This window comes from Panthera onca, chromosome E2 (genome assembly GCF_046562875.1).
Source record: "Panthera onca isolate mPanOnc1 chromosome E2, mPanOnc1 haplotype 2, whole genome shotgun sequence".
Taxonomy (NCBI): Eukaryota; Metazoa; Chordata; class Mammalia; order Carnivora; family Felidae; genus Panthera; species Panthera onca.
The window spans coordinates 16,348,141-16,374,254 of NC_138353.1; the positions used below are offsets into that span (position 1 = coordinate 16,348,141).

Below are 26,114 nucleotides of genomic sequence, written 5' to 3' on the forward strand. Positions count from 1 at the left end.
CCATTTATGGCTATGACACATTTTATCTATCCATTCATCAATGGATGGACATTTGAATTAATTCCACATTTTGACTTACATGAATATTGCTGCTGTGAACATTTGTGTATGAGGCTCTACATGGACATATGTTTTCATTTCTTTTGTATATATAACATAGAGTAGAACTGCTAGGTCATATGGTAATTCCATGTCTAATTTTTTGAGGAACTGCCAAGTGTTTTCCAAAGTGACCACATCATTCTCAACACCAGTGTATAATGGTTCCAACTTCCCCATATCTTCACCAACACTTGTTATTGTACATCCTTTAGAGTATAACCATCCCAGTGGGTATGAAGTGCTACTTATGATTTTGATTTGCATTTCCTTAATGACTAATGATGGTGATCATCTTTTCATGTGATCTTTTAATCATTTTTCTTTATTGGCAAAAAAAGGGGGATGCCTGGATGGCTAGGTTGGTTGAGTGTCTGACTCTTTATTTCAGCTCAGGTATGATCTAAGGATCATGGGATCCAGCCCCACATTGGACTCTGCACTGAGCATGGACCCAGCTTAAGATTCTCTCTCTCCCTCCCTCTCCTTCTCTCTCTCTCCCTCTGTGTGGGGCTCTCTGCTGTCAGCAGGAAACCCACTTTGGATCCTCTGTCTCTCTCTCTCTCTCTCTCTGCCCCCCCCAACTCCTCTCTCCTGATTGCACACGCTTTTTCTCTCAAATAAACAAAAATAAATAAACAAATCACATGTTTATTGGCCATTTGTATATCTTTGAAGAAATGTCTATTCAAATCTTTTTTCCAATTTTTAAATTGATGTCTCAGTTCAGGCTGATATAACAGAATACCATAGATTGGGTGACTTAAACACATATTTACACAGTTATGGATATTAGAAGTCCAAGACCAAGGCCCTAGTTTGTAGATGGCCATCTTCTTGTTGTATTCTCACATGGTCAAGAAAGAAATCATCTTTCTCAAAAAAAAAAAAAAAAAAAAAAAAAAAAGAAATCATCTCCATGTTTCTTTTTATAAAAGCACTATTACATTCATGAGAGCTCTACCTTCATGATCTAGCTACCTCACAAGTGCTGTACCTCCCAATACCATCACATTGGAGGTTAGGATTTCAACATATGAATTTGGGGAGAACACAAATATTCAGTCTATAATGATTGGGTTCTCATTTTGTTGAGCTTCATATATTCATTCTTTATATATTCTGAACATACCTTCTGCTATGGTTTGAAGTTTGTGTTGCCCCCCCTCATCCCAGCCCACCCAAATTCATACATCAAATCCTAAAGCCCAATGTGATGGTAATTGGATGATGGGAGGCTTTGGAAAATGATTAGGTCATGAGGGCGATCTTTCATAAATGAAATTAATGCCCTTATAAAAGAGGCCCCAGAGTGACCCCTTGCCTCTAACTATGAACCAGAAAGCAGGTCCTACTAGACATGCAACCTGCTGACATCTTGATCTTAGACCTCCTAACCTTCAGAACTACAATAAATTTCTGTTGTTTATAAGCCACCCAGCTATGGTAATTATTTTTTATTTTTATTTTTTAATTTTAAGTAGACTCCACACCCAGCATGGAGCCCAACAGGGGGCTTGAACTCATGACCCTGAGATCAAGACATTGAGCTGAGATTAAGAGTTGGATGTTTAACCAACTGAGACACCTAGGTGCCCCTACTATAGTAATTTTTATAGTAGCCAGAAGGACTTAGACAAGTCCCTTATCAGATATGTTATTTGCAGACATTTTCTCCCATTTTGTAGGTTGTCTCTTGTAAACAAAAAATTTCAAAAATTTCTAATGTATCTATTTTATCTTTTGTTGCTTATGCTTTTGGTATCAGATCTAAGAAAACATTACTCAAAGGTCACAAAGATTTACACTTATATTTTGTTCTAAGAGATTTAGTTTTTGTTCTGACATATTTCTGTAGAAATTGATATGATCATATAGTTTTTCTCTTCATTCTATTAATGTAGCACATTACATTGATTTTCATAGGTTGAATGAACCACCCTCAAAGGACTGGGATAGATTCCATTTGATCATAGTATGTAATTCTTTTACTAGGCTGCTGAGTTCACTAGCATATTATTATTGCTAGTGTCATGTTGAGGATCTTTGCATCTATATTCATCTATATTCACAAAGGATACTGGCCTATAGTTATTTCCTTACAGTAGTTTTTTTGTTTGTTTTTGTTTTTGTTTTGTTTTTTGTTTTTTTATTTATTTTTTGGCTTTAGTAGCAAGGTAATGTTGACCTCACAGAATGAGTTTGGAAGTGATCCCTCTAATACAAGTTTTGGGAAGAGTTTGAGGAGTATTGGTGTTAATTCTTTAAATTTTTGTAAGAATTCACCATGAAGCCATTTGAACCTGGGCTTTCCTTTGTTAAGAGGCTTTTGCTTACTGATTTAATTTCCTTTTTGGTTATAGGTCTGTTCAAATTTCCTATTTCTTCTTGGGTTGTTTATGTAGTTTGTGTATTTCTAGGAGTATATTTCTAGGAGTTTGCCCATTTCATCAAGGTTATCAGATTGTTTAGCCTACAATTGTTTATAATATTATAATCCTTTTTATTTCTATAAAATTGGTAATGTCCTACTTTCATTTCTGATTTTAGTAATTTGAGTCTTCTCTCTTTTGTCTGTTTTCATAGTCAACCTAGCCAAAAGTTTGTCAATTTTGCTGTTATTATCAAGGAACTGACTTCTGGGTTTGCTGATCTTTATTTTATATGGTTTTGTTTATCTGTGCTCTAATCTTTATTATTTCTATTCTTCTTACAGCTTTGGGTTTAGATTATTCTTTATTCTAATATCATATGGAGTAAAGTTAGGTTATTGTTTTGAGATCTTTCCTTTTTTTAATGTAAATATTTACAGCTATAAATTTCTCTTAGCCTGATTTGGATGCATTCTGTAAGTTTTGGTGCATTTTGTTTTTCAGTTTGTCTGAGGATATTTTGATTTCCTTTGTGATTTATTCTTTGATGCATTGATTAAAAGTCTGTTTAATTTCCACATATTTGTGGATTTTCCACTTCTCCTGCTATTGATTTCTAGTTTCATTCCACTGGGTCCACTATATCCTATAAGTTTTGGTATGTTGTGTTTTCATCTTCATTCATCTCAAGCTATTTTATAATTTTAATTTTTGGAATTCTTATATAATCCAGTGTTCTTTAAAGAGTGTGTTGTTTAAAAAAAAAAAAGACTCTTAAATACAGAGAAGGAACTTGTGGTTGCTACAGTAGAGGTTGGTGTGGGGATGGGGGTGGACAAAATAAAGGGAATTAAAAGGTATAAACTTCCAGTAATAAAATAAATAAGTCACAGAGATGAAAAGTATAACATAAGGAATACAGCCAATACTATTATAATAATGTTGTATGGTTACTACACTTACCATGGTGGGCACTGAGAAATGTATATAGAATTGCTGAATCCATGTTGTACACCTGAAACTAACAAAACTAACTGCATATTAATTACACTTCAAAAGAAGTGTGTGGTTTAATTTCCACATATTTGTGGACTTTCCCTCTGTCCTACTATTATTTCTAGTTTCTTTCCATTGTGACTGGTAAAGATATATGGCATATTTTCATTCTCTCAAAATGTATTAAGACTTGCTTTGTGGTTTATGATCTATCCTGGAGGATGTTCCATGGGCACTTAAGAAAAAAATCAGTGTTCTGCTGTCAGGGGTGGAGTATTCTGTATGTCTGTTGACTCAGTGTTGTTCAAGTCCTCTATTTCCTTATTGATCTTCTATTTCATTGTTTTATTCATTATTTTGTTTTGTTTTCAAGTTTTCATTTACATTCCAGTTAGTTAACATACACTGTAATATTAGCTTCGGGTATAGAATTTAGGGACTCATTGTTTTATTCATTATTGAAAGTGGAGTATTCAAGGCTGTAGGTATGATTGTATAATTATTTCTAATGTTCAGTGTTGTCACTTTTTGCTTCATAATATTTGGCACCTCTGTTGTTAGATGCATATTATAGACTGTGTGCCCCCCAAATTCATATGTTGAAGCCCTAACCCCTAATGTGATGGTATTGGGAGATGCAGCCTTTGGAAAATAATTTGGGTTAGAAAAAGGCATGAGGGACAAACCTTGATGATGGGATTAGTGGTCTGATTGTAAGAGACACCAGAGAGCTTATTTACTATTTCTCTGCACTTGGACAAAGAAGTGGTCATGTGAGCACACAGCAAGATCGCAGCCATCTGCAATCCAATAAAAGAGCTCTCATTACAAAAAAGAGCTCTCACCAGAAACTGACCATGTTGCGACACTGATCTCCAAATTCCAGCCTCTAGAACTGCTAAGAAAAATAAATTTCTCTTGCTTAAGACAGTCAGTCTATGGTATTGTTTTATAGAAGCCCAATCTAAGACAGTGTATATGATTATAATTGTTCTATTAATAATTATTATATTTACTTAGATTGAAGTTCTTTTTTTGACTATGGGAAGTGGCTTTATTATTTTTTTTCATTTAAATTTTAGCCGATATACAGTGCATTATTGGTTTCAGGAGAATTCAGTGATTCATCACTTACATACAATACCGAGTACTCATCACAAGTGCCCTCCTTAATTCCCATCTAGCCCATCTCCCACCCATCTCCTTCTATCAATGCTCAGTTTGTTCTCTATTGTTAAGACTTTCTTGTGGTTTCTTTCTTTTCTCTTCTCCCACATTTCCTTATGTTCATCTATTTTGTTTCTCAAGTTTGGATTGAAAAAAAAATTTTTTTTTTGAGAGTGAGAGAGAAGCAAGGCTCACCCAAAGTGGGGCTTGAGTGCACCCAAAGGGGGGCTCATGCTCACCTGAAGTGGAGCTTGTGCTCACCCAATGCGGGGCACAAGCTCACCCAAAGTGAGGCTTGAGCTTGCCTGAAGCAGGGGTTGAGTTCACCCAATATAGGACTCAAACTCACAAACCATGAGATCATGACCTGAGTCAAAGTCAGATGCTTTAATGAGTGAGCCACCGAGGCACCCCTAGATTGAAGTTTTAATCAATATCTCTGCCTGACCTCAGAGATAATGTAACAGAAACTTTGGTGACAACATGCAACATGGGAAATATACTTTGCAAAATAAATAAATAATAAACTTTCACTAAATAAATGGATGGCTTCAGTCTGCAACATACAAAAATCAGCAATCCCCAAGGAGGGAAAAATCTGATTTCCAGAGTTACATTATACTACTCAAAATGTCTAGATCTCAGTAACAAATTACAAAGCACTAAAAAAGGAAAGCATGTTCCATTCATATATAAAAAGAATAATTTTATAAAAAATGTTTTATTTATTTTTGAGAGAGAGAGAGAGAGCATGGAAGGCGCAGAAAGAGGTGGGGACAGAGGATCTGAAGTGGGCTCCGTGCTGACAGGAACAAGCCTGATATGGGGCTCAAACTCAGGAACCAAGAGATCATTACCTGAGCCGAAGGTGGACGCTCAACTAAGCCACCCAGCGCCCCAATAAAAAAGAATTTCATAGAAACTATCACTGAGGAAACCCAGACATTGAAATTACTAGTCAAATACATTAAAGCAGCTATCCAAAATATGCTAAATGAGCTAAGTAAAACACTGGAGAAAAGACTAAAGGAAATCAAGATAATAATATATGAACAAAAATGAAGGTTTTTAAAAAATGTTTATATTTCTTTATTTTTGAGAGAAAGTGCACATGCAGGTGGGGGAGGGGCAGAGAGAGAGGGAGAGAGAGAATCTGAAGTAGGCTCTGTGCTGATAGCACACAGCCTGACATGGAGCTAGATCTCACAAACTGACCTGAGCCAAAATCAAGAGTCAGATGCTTAACGACTGAGTCACTCAGGCGCCTCCAAAAATGAATGTTGATCAAAAAATAGAAATTATAAAAAGGAACGAAAAAGAAATTCTGAGGCTGAACAGTATGATAGCTGAAATGAAAAACTTATTAGAGGAGTTTAATGGCAGGTATGAGGAGGCAGAAAACTTCATGAACTAAAAGGTAAGGCAATTGAAATGATCTAGCCTGAAGAGTAGAAGCAAAAAGAATGGAAAAAAAAAGAGGGCCTGAGAGGGCTATATGACACCATCAATCATATCATTATATGCATAACAGGAGCCCAGAAGGAGGAAGAAGCAGGAAAAATATTTGAAGAAATGACTGCCAAAACCTTCCCAAACTTAAAGACATGAAATACATACTTTCAAGACCCTCAATCAACTGCAAGCATGATAAACTCAAAGAGATCAACATTGAGACATGTTACACAATTAAATCATTGAAGAGCAAATACAAGGAATCTTGAAAGCAGTAGGAGGTAATCAATTTGCTACATACAAAGGTACTTCAATAAAATTAACTGTTACTCTGATGAGTAAGTTTCTACTCATCAGAAACAAGGGAAGACAGAAAAAAATTAGATTACATATTTAATGTTCTGAAAAAAATCCTGACAGCTATTCTGTATCTAGCCAAACTCACCTTCAAAAATGAAAGAGCAATTATGATATTCCAGGTAAATAAAAGCTGGGAAAGTTACTAGCACACCTCTGTTTTAACTTTGCTAAATTAGTATTTGTAAAGTAGAGCACCGCAGTGTTGGATGGTGAGTGGGAGTTCAACAAAAGGTCAAAAAAGAATTGAAATAGAGTTTATTACTCACAGGTCCAGGAAGAGTTACACAGCACGTGTCCAGCGGCCACGCAGGGAGGTCCAGGCAGAATGCAGACAGTGCAGCAGGACCTAGGGCACATGCTTTTATTAGGGGCTGCAGGTGGTGTGTTTTAGGGTCCTAATGCTAAGGGAAGATTGGTTAATTCAAATCAAAAGGGTGAGGCTTGCATAAAATTCATGGGGGTCTTATAGAAGGGTAACCCAAGGGAAGGCTCTGGGGAGCAGGGGAAACTGTTTATTACAAGGACCATTAGGGAAGTCCTATCAAGAACTTATTTGTGAAGCTATAGGCTGTATTCTATGGTATGTACCAATGGAGGGACTAGTGTTTTAAGCCCTGGTTTCATTGATCTTTTCTATTTTTGTTTGTTTCTATTTACTTCTGCTCTATTATATCCTTCCTTCTGCTGGTTTGGGGTTTTCTTTTTCTTTTTCTAGCTCCTTTAGGTGGAAGGTTAGGCTGTTTTGAGATTTTTCTTGCTTCTTGAAGTAGGCCTGTATTGCTATAACCTTCTGCCTTAGAACAGCTTTTGCTGCATCTCAAAGATTTGTGGCTGTTGTATTTTCATTTTTACTTGTCTCCATGTATTTTTTTTTTAATTTCCTCTTTGATTTCTTGGTTGACCCATTCATTGTTTAGTATCATGTTATTTAACCTCCATATATTTGTGGCCTTTTATTTTTTCTTGTGGTTGATATCTAATACCATAGTGTTGTAGCCAGAAAAGATGCATGGTAATGACTTCAATGTTTTTGAATTTGTTGAGACTTGTTTTGTAGCCTAATATGTGATGTATTCTGGAGAATATTCCTAGTGCACTTGAAAAGAATGTGTATTCTACTATTTTAGGATGGAATGTTCTGAATATATCTGTAGCTCCATCTGGTCCAATGTGTCTTTCAAAGCCATTGTTTCCTTGTTGATTTTCTGTTTGGATGATCTATCCATTGATAGAAGAGGTATATTAAGGTCCCCTACTATTATTGTTGTAACTCATTTGTGTTTCAAAGATTTGCCTCCTGCTTGCTCAACAAGTATAGATAGCTCTAGCCCTGGCACCCCCACCAAGATTCACCATTCAGTGGGGCTGAAACCACGCCTTCTATGATGAAATCTGAACCCCAGACTTAGAGATGGGGCCCACTTTCAAAATTTATCCTTTCTTGGATACTCTCCTTCAGTCTTTGGGTACTCTTCAGAGTTCTCTTACCATAACTCTTTTACCACAGCTTCGTATTTCTTTATACTCCATCTTGGTCCAGAACTGGAAGTAAAATATATCCTTTAATAGCCACATTAAATATTTATACTAACTGTAAATAACAGTATACTGGGAGTTATTTCTATACTCCTATGGAAATTGTTGAGCCTATGAGAGGGAAGTTATGTATCACTTCTGATGTTTCACTTAGTCACAGAGCCATGACTGTCAAGGGAGAATGGGAGATTTGGTACATATCAGGGCAGCTAAGTGAAAGAAAGAAAGAAAGAAAGAAAGAAAGAAAGAAAGAAAGAAAGAAAGAGAAAGAAAGAAAGAAAGAAAATTCTGGCAGTCTACCAAAATTATGGCATATCACTAAAAGAATATATAGCTATAACAATAATATGCCACCATAAAAACAAGGCAACTTCACATAGGAGAGGATCTCTGGGACGGAATATATTTCCCCAAAAGTCCCACCAAAATATAGCCTACCCCATATGCTCTACTTACAATATGACACTCTCCCATCAAGATGTAGCTGCCTAGGGTGCCTGGGTGGCTCAGTCAGTTGAGCGTCCAACTTCAGCTCAGGTCATAATCTTGCAGCCCATGAGTTCAAGGCCTGCATTGAGTTCTGTGCTGACAGCTCAGAGTCTGGAGCCTGCTTCAGATTCTCTGTCTCCCTCTCTCCCTGCTCCTCTCCTGCCCATGTTCTGTCTCTGTCTCAAAAATAAGTAAAGATTAAAAAAAAAAAAAGATGGGGCATCTTTTGAAGTTGGTTGAGGTTCCAACTTCAGCTCAGGTCGTGATCTCGCAGCTCCTGAGTTCGAGCCCCGCGTTGGGCTCTGTGCTGACAGCTCAGAGCCTGGATCCTGCTTCAGATTCTGTCTCCCTCTCTCTCTGCCCCAACCCACTCGCATTCTGTCTCTGTCTCTCTCAAAAATAAATAAACATTCAAAAAAAAAAAAAAAAAAAGATGTAGCTGCCTAAACAAGTAGAGAATGGCAGAAGCAAGATTATGTAACTTCCCAGGCTAGGTATGGAAGCATCTTTATGGCACACTGCATTTTCCAAACATGGTCACAATATATCCTATCCTGCAACCTCTTCTTAAAATGTGACACTTCTTTCATAGAGCTGTAATTGCCTCAGCTAATGGTGTATGACACAAGTGAGGTTATATGATTTCCAAGGCTAGATCATTAAAATTACATGCACTTCTACCTTGTTCTTTGGGACACACTCTTGGAACCCAAGATACCATGCTAAGCAGCCACAAAGAGATATCACATGTAGCTATTCTCGCTACCCACACTAAGGTCCAGCAAATAGCCAGAATCAACTGCCAGACATCCAAGCTTTTGAGTCTTCACATGACTCCGGCCTTCAGCCATCAAGTGACCCCCTACCTTTCACACCACCCCATCTGAAGCTGTGTAGATCAGAGATGAGCTATTGCTGCCAGGCCCTGTCCAAATTTTTATAGATGTGTGAGCTAAATAAATTAATTGTATCTTAAGCCAAGTTTTGGAGTGACTGTTATGCAGCAATACCGACTGGAATGATTGCCAAAACATGTAAGTGAAAAAAAACCCTGCCTTACTTTTTTATTTACATATATTGGCAATCATTCCAGTCTCTATTGCTGCATAACAATCACTCCAAAACTTGGCTTAATATACATATTTTTAAAAAGCAAATGAAAAGAGAAACTATACTCTAGCTATATAGATATGTGTATATAGATACATATGTACATAGATCTATACATGTACATAGGCATACGAACATATACAGTTTTATATATATAGCCTTGGAAAAATTACATTAATGGGTCATTTCCTGATGGATTTGTTCCAACTTGGGAATTGTTTGGGGGATTTGAGTTGTAGGCGGTTGCAGGCTAGGATTGGGTTTCATTAGCGGTAGTACATTTCCTTTAAAAACTATAGGGGCTTTTAAAATATTTGTTACTGTTTAATTATAATGTCAAAGATTTTGTGTGAATAGTTTTAAGCCTAATTTCTTTTGCTTTCTGACCCCTTTGTGCTTTCATTTTTCTGTCCCTTTAATGTTGCCAGGCAATCATATTTTACATTAAATGTCTCACTTTGGTGACTATTTCATATCTCTTTTCTTCTGAACGCCAAACTTCTCGTCCCCCATATTTTCAGCTAACCCTGTCTGTCACTCATGGAATCACTGAAGTAATCAGAACAATTCCCAAAACTTTTCCCACCTTACTTCCCAGCAGCCCATATTCTGCTGTACTATTGCCAGGAATAAACTTTTCATATCTCCCAAAACAAATCTGTCCATCTGCTAAATCTTATATCCTCTCTCACTGACATAAGGTCATTGCTCCAGTAATTCTCACTTCTTTGTAATGAACTATTCCTCCCACCTGGATTATTCCAACCAGTATACACAATTGGTATTACTTCTCTTATTCTGGAAATAAACACACTCCTATTCTTACTGCCACACTAATTATTAACCTTTTTTTTTTTTGCTTCATTTTTCAGCAAAACACTTCCAAGTAGTTGTCTCTATATTCATGGTCTCCAATTTCTATTTTTTAAAAAAGGTTTTTTAATTCAACCACTCCAAAAAAAAAAAAACCAAAAATACCCCTGCTCTACTCAAGATCAACAATAACAATGATATTGCTAAGTTCAATAGCCAATTCTCAAGTCTAGTATTATGTAAACTGCTAATGGTATCTGCAACCATTGATCATCCTTCCTTTGACTTTCATTTAGCTTCTTCAATGCCACACTATCTTGGTTTTCCTTCCATATCACTGTCCTTCTTAGCATCCTTTGCTAGTCTGTCCTTTTATCCGTGGATTCTTAATATTAGAAGGCACTGTGGATCAGTCTTTGTGTTCTTCTTTCCTCTATCTATACTCAGGTCCCTGATGATCTTATCCTGCCTCATGGTTTTATTATGTAAGTACAGGCAATACCCACCAAATTAATATAATCTCTAGAACAGTACAAGCTAAAACATCCAAGTACCTAATCATTTTGTCTAAAAGACATTTCAAATTCAACATGTTCAAAATTGAATTCCCAACCTTCCCCAACAAACCTGATGGAATTGCAGCTTTTCCCATCTCAAGTGATGGGAATACCATCTTTCCAGTTAAGACCAAAACCTGTGAGTCAAAGTCATTCCAGACCCACCCCCCCACACACCTGACATCTAAATCTTAAACAAAACTTGCTTGCTCACATTTGCCATATATCTCAAGTCCAACCACTTCTCACCGCCGTTACCACTGTAATGTGAGCCACCATCCTCTTTCATCTGAATTAAGACCATAACCTCTTATCCACTTGGATGTTATTGTATTTCACAATTGCTGTTTTTATCTAACATTATTGTTAGATAATATCCTCTGCTCAAAACACTCCAGTGGCTAAACATTTCCCTCAGAATAAAATACAGAATTCTTACAATGATTTGCAAGGCCTTACAAGATATGGCCCTGTTATCTCTCCAACTACTCTGTTAATCATCCCCTTGCAGAGACCTCAACAATAGCTTCCTTGATGTTCCTCAAGTACCACTGTCCCATTGTAGGGCCTTTGGTCTACTTTCTTCCTGTCTGGAATGTTCTTGCCTTAGATAACCACTGACTTACTCCTTCACATTTTCAAATCTTGATTCAAATCTTTCCTTATCCATGGTCTACTTCATAAACTTTCATATCCTGTTCAAGTACTTTTGAATGATCATTCTTCCATAACACTTATGTTCTAACACATATTCTACAATTTTTATTATTCTACCTCTTCCTGCTAGAATTGCTCATTACTATTATCACAAACCCCTAAGACAGTGGCTGGAATACAGCAATATATGAATTTACAGTAACCAGGATTGAATGCCTGTAGGCAGAGATAGCATCCTTTAACAAAACAATATCACTTTCAATCTATGCTAGTAGCCTCTGCAGCTAACTCTACACCAAATTCATCTTTTGCGGACATTACTAAAAGGAGCAAGAAACACCCAATACATTCTGAATCACTCATACCATTTCTACCAATATTATACCCTTAACTGGTAAAAGATCTGCCTTTTAAGACAGACTGGAGGAGTCTGACCAAATGTCCTGTCTATAAAAGCAAAAATCTTTAGATTTCTAGTCTTAACTGGGTTCTCATTCATGATGGCACCAAATCAATGCCATACTTGAGATTTCTTTTACCCATAGGACTCCACTGCCAGATAAAAAATTTTATGCCCTTAATACATTTTAGTGCCAATAACAGAATGACAACAGCATGAACAAATAAGTTTATTTTAATTTTATATAAAGAAATACAGGAGGCAGGCAGCCCAGAATTGGTACAGCTATTCCATAAAATCAGTATAGGTGTAGACCCATTCTGTATTTCTGCTCCATTATCCTTAGCATTCTCAAATTCCCCATAAAATCATCAGAGATGTAAATTAAATGTCCACATTGTAGGCAGGAAAACAAATGCAGAGAGAAAAAAGGTATTCTTAAATGTCCTATATGTACAAACAAATACCACTTTTATCTTGTTGACCTGCAAGAGAGACTGAGATAATTTTTCAGCCAAGAATTCTAAAGAAGGGGAAATGGATACTGGGTAGGGAAATAGTCTCTGACAGACTGTCATCATGTTTCACTGCAAAATACTGTCAGTTTACTTTTAGTTTAATTCAAAAGCTGTACATTCAAGTTTTTAGAAATTTCATAGTAGAAAATTTTGACTATCTAATTTTTTCACTTCTAAGTAATATTCTTAAATTGTGGTCAAAAACTATAGAAAATATGAGTTTTTGGACTTTGCTACAATTCACCTCATCCCTCTTCAACAATCCACTGATTAAATCTATGACTTTTTTAACTATGAATTTCCTCTTCTAGCATATAGGATGAAATGTGAATGAAAGCTTTCTCATATTCATTACAGCATACAGTGCTCCCCAGTCGGGGTCAAGGGTTAATGAAAAATATCTCCATATTCATTAGTTGTCCTCTTCTCATGCAAATTCTCTACAATCATACTAGTAATAATGATAGCTAATACTTGTGATATAATATGTTCAAGGCACTAAGAGCTTTACATGAAATGTTTCACATAATACTTCCAAGAATCTTACAAGGAAGGTATTATTCTTAGGCTTATCTTACAAATGATTAAACGAAAGCAGAGGTTAATTATGATAAATATCACAAAGAAAAGTAGCTGGAAGAGTCGAGATAATGTTGAAAAAGATATTCTACAGCTAAAGGCCTTCCTATATTTTACTATATTAACAGAACTCTATTATAATTTGCTGAAGTTTAATAGGTTTCCAGTAACTATAGGTTTTTCTACATAGATTCCATTAACAGTATCTTTCTCCCATTAGAATTCACTGATGCTGAACTTGAAGAGGAAAATATGCTCCCATATTCACATTTTAGGAATTCTTTGATGATAATGGATTAATGACCAGAGAAGGCTATTTTAATCACAAAGAATCAGATAATTCATATATAAACTTGTGAGCTATGACTGAAGTCTATCCCACATTCTTTATATTCAAAAGTTTTCTCACTGATATGAATTCTCTGATGTTGAGTTAGCTGTGAACCACGAGTAAAGGCCTTCCCACATTCCTTACATTGATATGGTTTCTCACCAGTATGGATTCTTTGATGTCGAGAAAGATGTGAGCTCTGAGTAAATGCTTTTCTGCATTCTTTGCATTCATAGGGCTTCTCACCAGTATGAATTCTCTGATGTAGAGTAAGTTGAGAGCCATGACTAAAGGCCTTCCCACATTCCTTGCATTCATAGGGCTTTTCTCCAGTGTGAATTCGCTGATGTTGAGTAAGTTGTGAACCACGAATAAAGGCCTTCCCACATTCCTTACACTGATATGGTTTCTCACCTGTATGAATTCTCTGATGCTGTATAAGTAGTAAACCACGGGCAAAGGCCTTCCCACATTCATTACATACATAGGGTTTCTCACCAGTATGAAGTCTCTGATGTTGAGAAAGATGTGAACTCTGAGTGAATGCCATTCTACATTCTTTACATTCATACGGTTTCTCACCAGTATGAATTCTCTGATGTTGAGTAAGCTGTGAGCCACGAATAAAAGACTTCCCACATTCCTTACATTCATATGGTTTCTCACCAGTATGAATCCTTTCATGTTGAGTAAGTTCTGAGCCGCGACTAAAAGTCTTTCCACATTCTTTACATTCATAGGGTTTTTCACCAGTATGAATCCTCTGATGTCGGGTAAGGAGTGAGCCACGATTAAAAGCCTTTCCACATTCCTTACACTGATAGGGTTTCTCACCAGTATGAATTCTCTGATGTTGAGTAAGTTGTGAGCCATGACTAAAGGTCTTTCCACATTCTTTACATTCATAGGGCTTCTCATTGGTATGAATTCTCTGGTGTTGAGTAAGTTGTGAGCCACGGATAAAGGCTTTTCCACATTCTTCACATTTATAGGGTTTTTCACCAGTATGTATCCTCTGATGTTGCATAAGTAACGAGCCACGAATAAAGGCCTTTCCACATTCCTTACATTCATATGGCTTTTCCCCATTATGAATTTTCTGATGTTGAGAAAGCTGTGAGCCACAAATAAAAGCTTTCCCACATTCCTTACATTCGTAGGGTTTTTCACCAGTGTGAATTCTCTTATGCAGAATAAGTTGTGAGAGCTGAGTAAAGACCTTTCTACATTCTTTACATTCATAAAGTTTCTCACCAGTATGAAGTCTCTGGTGCAGAGTAAGTTGTGAGTTCTGAGTAAAGGCCTTCCCACATTCTTTACATTCATAAGGTTTCTCACCAGTGTGGACTTTTTGATGTCGGGTGAGTTGTGAGCTACGAATAAAGGCTTTCCCACATTCTTCACATTTATACGGTTTTTCACCAGTATGAATTCTATGATGTAAAATAAGTTGTGAGCTCTGAGTAAAGGCCTTCCCACATTCCTTGCATGCATAGGGCTTCTCACCAGTATGAAGTCTCTGATGAAGAATAAGCTGTGAATCACGACTAAAGGCCTTCCCACACTGCTTGCATTCATAGGGTTTTTCACCAGTATGAATACTATGATGTTGAGTTAGGTGTGAGGCTCGTCTAAAGGCCTTCCCACATTCCTTACATTTATAGGGTTTCTCAGTAGAATGACACCTAGGATGTTGAGATAAGTAAGTATGCTGATTGAATATGGACATTTTTTCATATATGATCATCCCTTGCCTGAAATATTCCTCCTGATTTTCTTGTTGCTTTTCCAATGTGCCTCTGACTTCCAAATAATCTCTGGAACTCGATTCCTCAAGATCACAGTTTTCAAGCCTGGCACTCATTTCCCATTGGGATAATTCTGTTTCATAAGTATCCTTTTTTGGAGATAAGTCTTTATTTGCATTCCTTGAAGGTACGTCTGAAAGATAAGAGAATATCAACAATTTCTGTTGTCATTTCAGAAGGAGAGTTTCCATAGTAGAAAAGACTATATATGGAAAAGATATACAGATGATAACCGACTAATGATGATTCATTCCACTTAAAATTTTTGGATCTTATGATAGTACAAAAGCAATATACATTCAGTAGAAATTATACTTCAAATTTTGAATTTTGATAATTTCTTGGGCTAGCAATATGCAGTAATATAGTACTCCTGTGATCCTGTAGCGGCAAGCTACAGTTCCCGGTAAGCCACGTGATTATGAGGGTAAACTGATATATGGAAAACCATTTTGTACCCATACAACAATTCTGTTTCTTGGTTTCAGTATTCAACAAATTACACGACATATTTGACACTTTATTATAAAATAGGCTTTATGTTAGATAATTTTGAACTGTAGACTAACATAAGTGTTATGAGCATGTTTAAGACAGGATAGACTAAGCTATGATGTTTGATAAGTATATTATAGGCATTTTCAACTTAAGACATTTTTAATTTACAATGAGTTTACTGGGACAGGAGCTGTAAGCTGAGGAAGATTTGGTATAGGGAACCAATACCCATGAGAAATAACTGGCCTACATCAGTGTTTTTCAGATATTATTTAACCATGACTTATAATAATACCTACTTACATTTCACATCATAACCTGACACATATAATTTCATTAAACAGTATCTACACTGTTTCATTTTTTCTATGCTATTCTAGTCTCTTCTCTGTCACACATACACAGACACTACACATACACACTCACAGCCAAAACCCACTAAAGTGATTTCATGCTGCAGTAATATGTTGCTGCCTAGGGTTTCAAAAAATATTAGTGTAGAATGACCTTACATACTAACATGTAAAAGGAACACTAGAGATCAGAGAATAATAAAAATCTAGTGAGAAAGTAAGGGAAGAGAAAATTTTTTTAAGCTAGTGGTTCTCAAATTGGTAGGGCTCAAAACCACCTGGGGACCTTGGTAAAATTAAAGATGCCCAGATACTGCACCAGACTAACTGAAACCGAATCTAGTTCATCAGAAAAAAAGCATGGAGATCTTTAGGTTTAATACTTTCTAAAATCTGACTCTGATTCAGATCATGATTTGCTATCTCTGCCTAAACTTTTAAATACCTTCCTAATTAAACACAGAATAAAATCCAAATGCTTCCCATGACTTGATAAAGCACTCCATGGTCTGGTCCCAATTTATTTATGATTTCTCCATGAGCCTTCTTGGCTTTACTGATTATTTGCCAAACATACTAATTACTTTTAGCTCTGAAAAACTCATAGAACCAATTTCAACTTACAACTAACAGGGCTTGTCAGACATCTCTGAACCGGTCTGCATGAGATATTGCATACTTTTTCTCATCCTTCAGGTTTCAATTTAAGTACCAGTTCATAAATCTTAAATATACATTTCTGCTAACAGAAGATTAGGTAATTTAAATCAACCTTCCTGATGAGAGCAATCACACAAAACATTACAGGCATCTGACTGAAGAAGGCATTGGAGAATTACAACTGGAATAAAGAGTTGGTTGGCTAAAAGTTAAAAAACATACAAATTCACAGAAATAAGCTTATCATTTCAAGCCACTTTTCCACTTGCAGAGGTCCTACAGGTCAAGACAACTGAGATGTGGAGAAACTAAGCAGTGTTTTGGACCATTTCATAAGGCTTGGGCAATAACTGGAGAACAGGGCCCACTATAAAGTTATACTTAGGGTTGGGAACCCTAAATTGGCAAAATTGTGGGGATAGAAAATAGGTCACAGGTTGTCAAAGGTTAGAAATGGGGAAAGAGTTGACAACAAAGGGACAGCATGAGGGTGTAATGGCACTGTTGTATATTGTAACTGTGACAGTGGAGTAAATGTTGAATAAAACATGAGAAACAACCTTCTAAAAGTATGCCAAGCTTAAAAGAAAGTAAAGAAGTTCCACAGGGTCCACAATGAAAAACCAGAAACTAGAAAGGTAAACATACTTTGAAGCCACAGCTACCCTTGGGACATCTGCTATCTTCAACTGCCTACATATGAAACTTAATGGTCTAAAAAAAATATCTGAGATAAGGCCCTGGACTTACAGTATGTCAGGAATTAGAAGTAAACCTCTTCACAAAACTGTAACCATCCAAAGTCTGCAGTTCAGAGGGAGAGAAAAAATATTCCCTGGCTTCAAAGAAAATGACAAGGAAATCTTAAGTCTTAGCCATGTAAAAAATTCTGACTTTTATTCTGAGGATGAGGAGCCACTGGAGGGTTGTGAGAAGCAGCATGATAGTATCTGACTTTTGTTTAAAAATCAATCATTCTGGTTGTTTTAAAACATCAGAGAATCAATGGGAAAGTACAGAAGCTGGGTGGATAGAAGCTAGGAGGCTAAGGCAATAATCTACATGGCTTGGACCAGATGATTCTGGAGGAAGGAGCAGAGAAAATAAGATGGATTCTGGATATATTTTGAAGGTGTGATGAAGAGGATTTGATGATGAACTGGGCATGTAACATGAGAGAAGTCTAAGAGAACTCCAAGTATTTTGCCTGGGCATCCAGAACAATACCAGTGCCATTTACTGAGAACTTCTCATTGTAGTAGGAGCAGGTTTGAGAGAGAATATCAAGAGTTTGGTTTTGAACTATTAGATATTATAAAGATGTTGAGTAGGCCGGTATATGTAAAAGTATGGAGTTCTGAGGAGATATTTAGATGAGTTATGTGAATTTGAGAATTATCAATAAGTAGATGACTTTTAAAGCTATGGGATTTGATAAGATCACCCAGGGAGAGTTTTGGATACAAAAGGTACAGGAAAGGAAGGGAAGAAAAGAAAAAGGAAGTTTGAGGATTGAGACCTGGGACACTTGAACAGTTAGAGGTCAGGTAGATGAGAAGGAACCAGCAAAGGGAGACTAAAAAGGAAGAAAAAAAAATTAGGAGAATGTGGAATCCCAGAAGCCAAGAGAAGAAAGTGTTTTGAGGAGAAATAATCAATTCTGTCAAATGTTGAGAGAGGTGACTTCTAATTTAACAAAGGCTTTAACAATATGGAGGTTACTTCTGATCTTCACAAGATAGTTTTGGTGGAATAATGGGGATAAGTTCTTTTTTTTGTTTTTAATGTTTATTTATTCTAGGGGAGAGACAGAGTGTGAGTGGGGGAGGGGCAGAGAGCGGGAGATACAGAATTCGAAGCAGGATCCAAGCTGCTCTGAGCTGTCAGCACAGAACCTGACATGGGGCTCGAACTCATGAGCCATGAGATTATGACCCGAGCTGAAGTTGGATGCTTAACTGAGTCACCCAGGCAACCCATAATGGGAATAAGTTTTGATTGAAGCAGATTTAAAAGATGACCTGGAGATATGAAGCATGGAAAACTCTTTTGAGTTTTGTTGTAAAAAGTAGCAGAGAAATAGGGCCATATCCCTATTTGCTTGTTCATCAGGAGATTTGTTTATCAATTTAAGATGGGAGAAATTACAGGTGTACAGATGCAAATGACTGTACCAGACACTGACAAATTGATGTTGCACAAGACTAACAGAACATTGCTCCAAGAATGTTACTAAACAGATGAAAAACGAGTGGAGTACAAAACGAGTACTAAATGAGTTTAGTACAAAAGTGGAGATACTAGCCTTAGATAAAGGCACATAAAGTTTATCTATCATAATAGGAAGAGGCCCAGTGAGTACAAAGCTGGGAGCCAGACTGATGAAGCAGCAGAAGCTTGTATAAGTTCTCCACTGATTACTCCCATTACCTCAGTGAATTTATGAATTCAGCTCAGGGCAATCATCTTAGAGTCAGATAAGAGAAATTACAAGTCATGACTATGCAACTGAAAACTTAGCTCTGAAGTAAATAAACAAAAATTGATAGACATAAAAAAAGGAACTAATAAATCCAAAGTCATAGTAGAGAACCTGTGATATTGTGATACAATAAGAAATATATATTTAGTTTTTGTTCCTGATTTCTGGTACAGAACTCCTAAAACTCTTGGAAACAAGTCCCTTTCAACCACACTTAAATTTATGCTAAGGAAGTGACTTTTGGAAAGCCCCTAAGGAGGGTGGGCTGGTTGCCAGGGGAGTCAACCATGTGATCAGTGGGTTGGAACTTTTTTTTAAATGTTTATTCATTTTTGAGAGAGAGACAGAGAGAGTGAGAGAGAGAGAGAGAGCACGAGCACGAGTGCGCGAGCAGGGGAGGGGCAGAGAGGGAGACACAGAATCTGAAGCAGGCTCCAGGCTCAGGGCTGTCAGCACAGTGCCTGACGCGGGGCCCAAACTCAGGAACGGTGAGATCATGACCTGACTGAAGTTGAACATTTAACCAACTGAGTCACCCAAGTGCCCCTCAGCGGGTTGGAACTTTTAGCCCCACCTCTGGAGAGGGCAAAGATGCTGGACGTCGAATAAATTATTCATGTCCAATGATTTTATCAATCATGCCCACCTAATGAAGCCTCCAGCAAAAACCCTGACTGAAGGGGTTCAGAGAGTTTCTGGGTTAGTGAACACAGTGCTGGGAGGGTATGCTGAGAGACAGCATGGAAGCTCCATACCCCTTCTCCATACCTTGCTAGAGTTAAGTCCTGATAGGTTTTTGTTTTTGTTTGTAAGGCACATGCCTGACTTAAGCTTTGATTGCTGAGGCATCCGCTTCAAAGAGGCATCCATCAAAGATGACTATATTACAAGCCACACTAAATAAAGGAGCCAGGCTGCCTCCCCCATCTGAGATTCCTTTGTTGATTTCAGTAACTAATCATTTGGACCACTTACTAAATTTTTTCTTGCTGCCCTCTTAAGTTCCCGCTTTAATTTTAAATTCAACAATACAGAGCCCAGAAACCCTAGGCCCTCATTCTCAACCTCAACAGAGGCAAAACCCTAGGTCTGTACACTATCTATACCCATGCCATCACTGTAGGGCCCAGGGTATGTTGTATCATTTCTAGGTCCTCTAAGTCATAAATCTTTACTTTTTCAAAGTCTCCCAATGGTTATTACTAAAGGGCATCTTGCAATCATAGTAAGAACCATAAAAGCTGGTCCAGCCACAGCACTGGTGGTTGCTGATAGGCTGAGACCAGCACAAAAACACTTTCCCTGTGCATCTCTTCCATTGGGCTGTCCCTGAGTTGTATGTTTTATAATAAACTGGTAAATGTAAATGTTGCTCCAAGTTCTCTGAGCTCTTCTAGCAAATTATTAAACCTGAGAAGGGTACTGTGGGAACCTCTGATTTACAGCCAGTCAGTCATAAGTACGGGGACAACTTGGGAGTTACAATTGGCCTCTGGGGTAGTAGGCTGTGGGATTGAGCCCTTAAACAGTGGGTCTGTGCTAACTCTGGGCAGTTAGTATCAGAATTAAGTTAAATTTTAAGACACCCTACTGGTGTCTACCAGGCACTGGAGAACTGCCTCGTATGGGAAAATCCACACATCTGGTGTCAGAAGTACTGTTGTGAGTAAAAGGAAATAGTTTTTTCCTTTTCTGTTTTAGGACAGTTATATAAACAGACTAAGAAGAAAGTACAGACTCAGAAGACTGGAACATAATTAATAAGATAGGTATTAACTATATAGATAGATAAAACTAATAATAAAACTAGAAATTGCAAAAACATAGAAAACAAATATAGAATCCTAGAATTAAGTAATTAAGATACTTCTATATAATGTTTGACATAAAAGGAAATAAAAATTAAACTTAAAATTTAGAGCAAAATACCAAGAGGAACTTGATGTGAAATCCCAAGACTCAGCTAATGAATCCTCAGAAAACTCACAGCTTTAAATGTACTTATTAGAAAACAAGAAATAATTAAAAACAAGAGAATTAAGATGTCAACTCAAGAAGAAGAGGGAGGAAAAAACAAAACAAACAAAAGAATTAGCTAGCTAAATGAGAAAGTGAGTAAACCAGAATTTAGAAGGAATAGAAACGGCCAGAAGTCCATTCATTTTTTCCAAAGCAAATAAATGGTACAAAAATATGACACGCTGGGGAAAAAAATCAGATTGGGCACAAATCCAAAACATTGGAAAGGATAAAGAATAGAAGAACATAAATCTAAGACAAGTGCTTATGAGAAAACCTATACATAACTGAACAGTAAATTAGAAAAACTAGTTGAAATGGATGAAAATAATAAAAGTGATCCATGAATAAAGAAAATCTGAGAATACATCAATAACTACATAAGAATTTTAAATTTGAGTTTAATGTCCATGCTCCTAAAAGGCCACAGACACTGATGATTGATGGTATGACTGGTAAGGTTATCCAAACCATTAAAGAATACACAATTAAATTCCTATGTAATTGTTGTTGAACATACAAAAACATGGAAATCCACCCAAGTCATTTCACATAGTTAAGTAAGAAACAAACCTGGACAATGAGAGCTCAGGAAAACAAAGTCAATCTTATGAACCAACATAGGTCAAATTTTTAAATAAACATTAGCAATGTAGAATATAGCTGTATTAAGGACTGAAACATCATGATTAAATACAATTTATCCCACAAATGGAGGAGTGATTCAACATCAGAAAATCTACTTGAGACCTTGTATTAAAAATTCTCTAGGGGTGCCTGGGTGGCTCAGTTGGTTAAGCGTCCAACTTTGGCTCAGGTCATGATCTCATGGTTTGTGAGTTTGAGCCCCGCATTGGGTTCTGTGCTGACAGCTCAGAGCCTGGAACGTGTTTCAGATTCTGTGTCTCCCTCTCACTCTGCCCCTCCCATGCTTGTGCTCTTTATCCCTCTCTCAAAAATAAACATTTTTTAAAAATGTAAAAAAATTCTCTAAAGCCAGAATGGCTCTTCTTTAACCTAATTAAGGGTATCAGAAATCTAAAGAAACATTTTCAGTAAACATTAGAAATACTTCCAATAAAGTTTGGAAAAAGACAAGAATTGTTTTTCAAATTGTGAAATATTCAAATACTCAGCTCCTACTGATTACAGTTTTAAAAAACTGGCACAAATAGAAAAGAAATAAATAATACATTATATATAAAATGCAAAAGTATCTACCTAGAAATCCACTATTATCCCCTGGACAATTATTAGATGTTTCTATAAGATTATTATCAACAGATATCAACATTTTGCTAACCATATATAGATGTGTATTATGTGTGTGTGTGTGTGTGTGTATATGTATTAGCCATTCAGAAAATATCATACAATAAAACAGTCCTATACATAATATCAACATTTATAAAGTACTGAGAAAATTGCTTTAGAAGAAATGCAAAAGACCATTTAAGAAAAAACTATGAAATTTACCTAAGGACATCAAATGTAGATATAGAAGGTTCAAAGACAAAAGGATTCACAATTGTAAATAAGTGAATGATGCATCAGATTTCTTGAAATCCTGTATAAAATATGACCTATATTCTTTTAAAAGCATGCCATACTTTTTTTAAAAAAGTAAAGAAGATCCAAAGGAGGTACAATGAAGTAAGAACCACAAACTAGAGGTAAACATGCTCTAAGTCACAACTACCCTCAGGATATTTGTTGATTTCAATTGCCAAACAGTTTGTATCTATCTTAATGGTCTGATATAACCCAAGACACAAGGCCATGGGCCCACAAAATTTCAGGGATTAATACTGAACCTCTTCACAAAATCAGAATTATCCAAGGCCTACAGTTCAGGTAAAGGAAAAAAAAGTCCATGTGATCTCAAAGGAAATGACAAGAAACACTGCAGTCTTGTCCTAGACTCTCAATGAAAAGGAGGGAAAAAAAATCATACTTCATCATTACACAAGAGCCCACATGAATGTAAGAAGTTGCAGAATTAGGCCTGTTCTCTACAAACTGAATTTTTTATATATAGAGCATTTATAAATGCTTGAAATATATGAAAATTAAAATATGAATTCAAAACCATGATAAAGGAACTAAATAGAAGTAAAAAAAAAATAAGATCTAGGAGAGGAAGAGAATATCAAATTTCTAGAAATAAAACGATATAATCAATTATATTAAAATCTTAAGAAAAAAATCTTAAAGGCAGCCAGAGAGAAAATACCAATTACTTACAAAAGGAATAATAATGAGACAGAAGGCAGACTTCTCAAGAGCAACAATAGAAGCCAGAAGACAGTGGAATAATATCTTCAGAGTGCTGAGAAAAGAATAATTGTCAGTATAGAATTCTATACCAAGTGAAATCACCAGGCAGAAATGAAAGTGAAGCAAGGTTACTTTACTAAAAGAACAAAAATAAAAACAGAACATTTACTAACAATAAGCCTTACTTAATGTATTTCATGACAAATAAAATCATCTCAATGGAAGGTATAATGAAGAGGAATAGAGTGCAAATAAAAGGATAATCATATGAATAAATCTACAAGCAAACACTGTCATTATAAAACAAAAATAATGCCCATTTGGAGGGTTTAAAAGAAAACAATTAAAACATCAGACAGTAACATAATAGATGGGAAAGATGAACCATAGTTAAAGGCACTTTCAGATCCTTCATATATCTTTTATATTGTTCTGGGGACAAAGGAAACATTAACTTTAACCATTGTTAAATATTTAAGTGACACAAACAATAATGATAATGATTAAAGGACCAAAACAGGCAGAAATACTCCCAAAATATTTAAACTCACCAGCAATCACAGGTATGTAGTGTTGGTGAAGGTACAGAAAAAGAGTATAGTCATATACTGCTGGTATGCTCCTGACTTTTGACAGTGAAATATACATTTGACACAGAGGTCAGTGTTTCATCTCTCTATAGAAGCTCAACTCACTGTCACAACAGCTTCCAACTTATTTCAAGGTAGACCCAATCCTTTCTGTTTCTCAGCTGGTTGCCTTGAAATCCCAGGTGTGAGGGTGGGGCATATAGTTTACTCAGGACTTTTGCTGCTTCTTGTGTTATTAATTGTAGTCAGTTTGGTGTGAAGTGTTACCTCACTGCAGTTTTGATTTGTAGTTCAGTGATGTTGAGCACCTTTTCATAACTGTTAGTCATCTCTGTCTTCTTTGGAAATATGTCTATTCATGTCTTCTGCCCATTTCTTAACTGGATTATTTGTTTTTTGGGTGTTGAGTTTGGTAAGTTCTTTTGTATACTAGCCCCTTATTAGATATGTGATTTACAAATATCTTCTCCTGTTCTGTATGTTGCCTTTTCGGTTTGTTGTTTCCTTCACTGTATGGATTTTTATTTTTATGTAGTACCAATAGTTTATTTTTGCTCGTTTCCCTAGCCTCAGGAGACCTATCTAGTGAGAAGTTGCTACGACCAATGTCAAAGACGTTACTGCCTGTGTTCTCCTTAGGATTTTGATAGTTTCCTGTCTCACAATTAGGTCTTCAATCCATTGAATTTATTTTTGTGTATTGTGTAAGAGAGTGGTCCAGTTTCATTCTTTTGCATGTTGCTGTCCAGTTTTCCCAACAACAGATGTTGGTCAGGATGCAGAGAAAGGGGAATCCTCTTACATTGTTGGTGGGAATGCAAACTAGTACAGCCACTCTGGAAACCAATATGGAGGTTCCTCAAAACGTTAAAAGTAGAACTATCCTATGAGCCAGCAATCGTACTACTAGATATTTACCCATATGATACAAAAGTACTGATTCAAAGGGATACATGTACCCCAATGCTTATAGCAGCATAGCCAAATAGCAACAACAGCCAAATTACAGAAACAACCCAAATGTCCATCGACTGACGAATGGATAAAGGTATATATATATATATATATATATATATATATATATATATATACAATGCACTATTACTCAGCCATAAAAAAAAATGAAATCTTGCCATTTGCAACAACATGGATGGAACTAGAATGTATTATGCTAAGCGAAGTCAGTCAGAGAAAGACAACTGCTATATGATTTCATTCATATGTGCATTAAAAAAATTTTTTTTAAATGTTGATTTATTTTTGAGAGAGACAGACAGAGTGAGTGCCAGCAGGGGAGGGGTAGAGAGAGAGGGAGACACAGAACCTGAACCAGGCTCTAGGCTCAGCTGTCAGCACAGAGCCCAAGGCGGGGCTTGAACTCACAAACTGCGAGATCATGACCTGAGCCCAAGTTGGACACTTAACCGACAGCCACTCAGGCACCCCAAATATGTGGCATTTGAGAGACAAAATAAAAGAACATAGGGAGAAAAAAAGAAAAAGAGAGGCAAACCAAGAAACAGACTCTTTAATTATACAGAATTGATAGTTGCTGGAGGGGAGGTAGGTGGAGTAATGTGTTAAATAGGTGATGGGTATTAAGGAGGGCACTTGTGATGAGCACAGTGTTGTACATAGGTGATAAATCACTAAATTCTACAGCTGAAACTAGTGTTGTACTGTATGGGAATTGGAATTTAAATAAAAACTTTAAAAAAAGACTTCTGCAAAGCAGTGTGCAAACACTGTATGTGGATTGAATGAGTGCCTTAATATTAAAACATTTAATAATTAATAAAATACTTAATTTTCATTAAATGTGTATATTTTTCAAACATCATTACAATTAATAAAAAGTACAAAACTATATTTGCATTAAAAGAAATAAAGTACATGTGACAAAAAATTAAAGATAACCACTAAGGATAAAAAATAGTATACATCTTCCAAATTAAACAAGGGGGAAAATGGAGTTTAAAAAAAACAAAACA

General features: G+C 36.4%; 1 protein-coding gene across 6 annotated transcripts in view; it reads right to left on the minus strand.

Annotated features, from left to right (window-relative positions):
* Window positions 1-12,221: 12,221 nt before the first annotated feature.
* Window positions 12,222-26,114, minus strand: part of LOC132690957 (uncharacterized) — a 37,317-nt gene continuing 23,424 nt past the window's right edge. For 5 of the 6 annotated variants that reach the window (XM_060652035.2, XM_060652032.2, XM_060652031.2 and 2 more), the window contains one exon: window positions 12,222-15,377. In XM_060652035.2, the coding sequence (XP_060508018.1) occupies window positions 13,447-15,300 (1,854 nt within the window). In that variant the 5' untranslated portion in view covers window positions 15,301-15,377 and the 3' untranslated portion in view covers window positions 12,222-13,446. Of the gene's footprint in view, window positions 15,378-23,500; window positions 23,582-26,114 lie in introns of those variants that run through there. The other variant, XM_060652034.2, reaches the window with a different exon arrangement.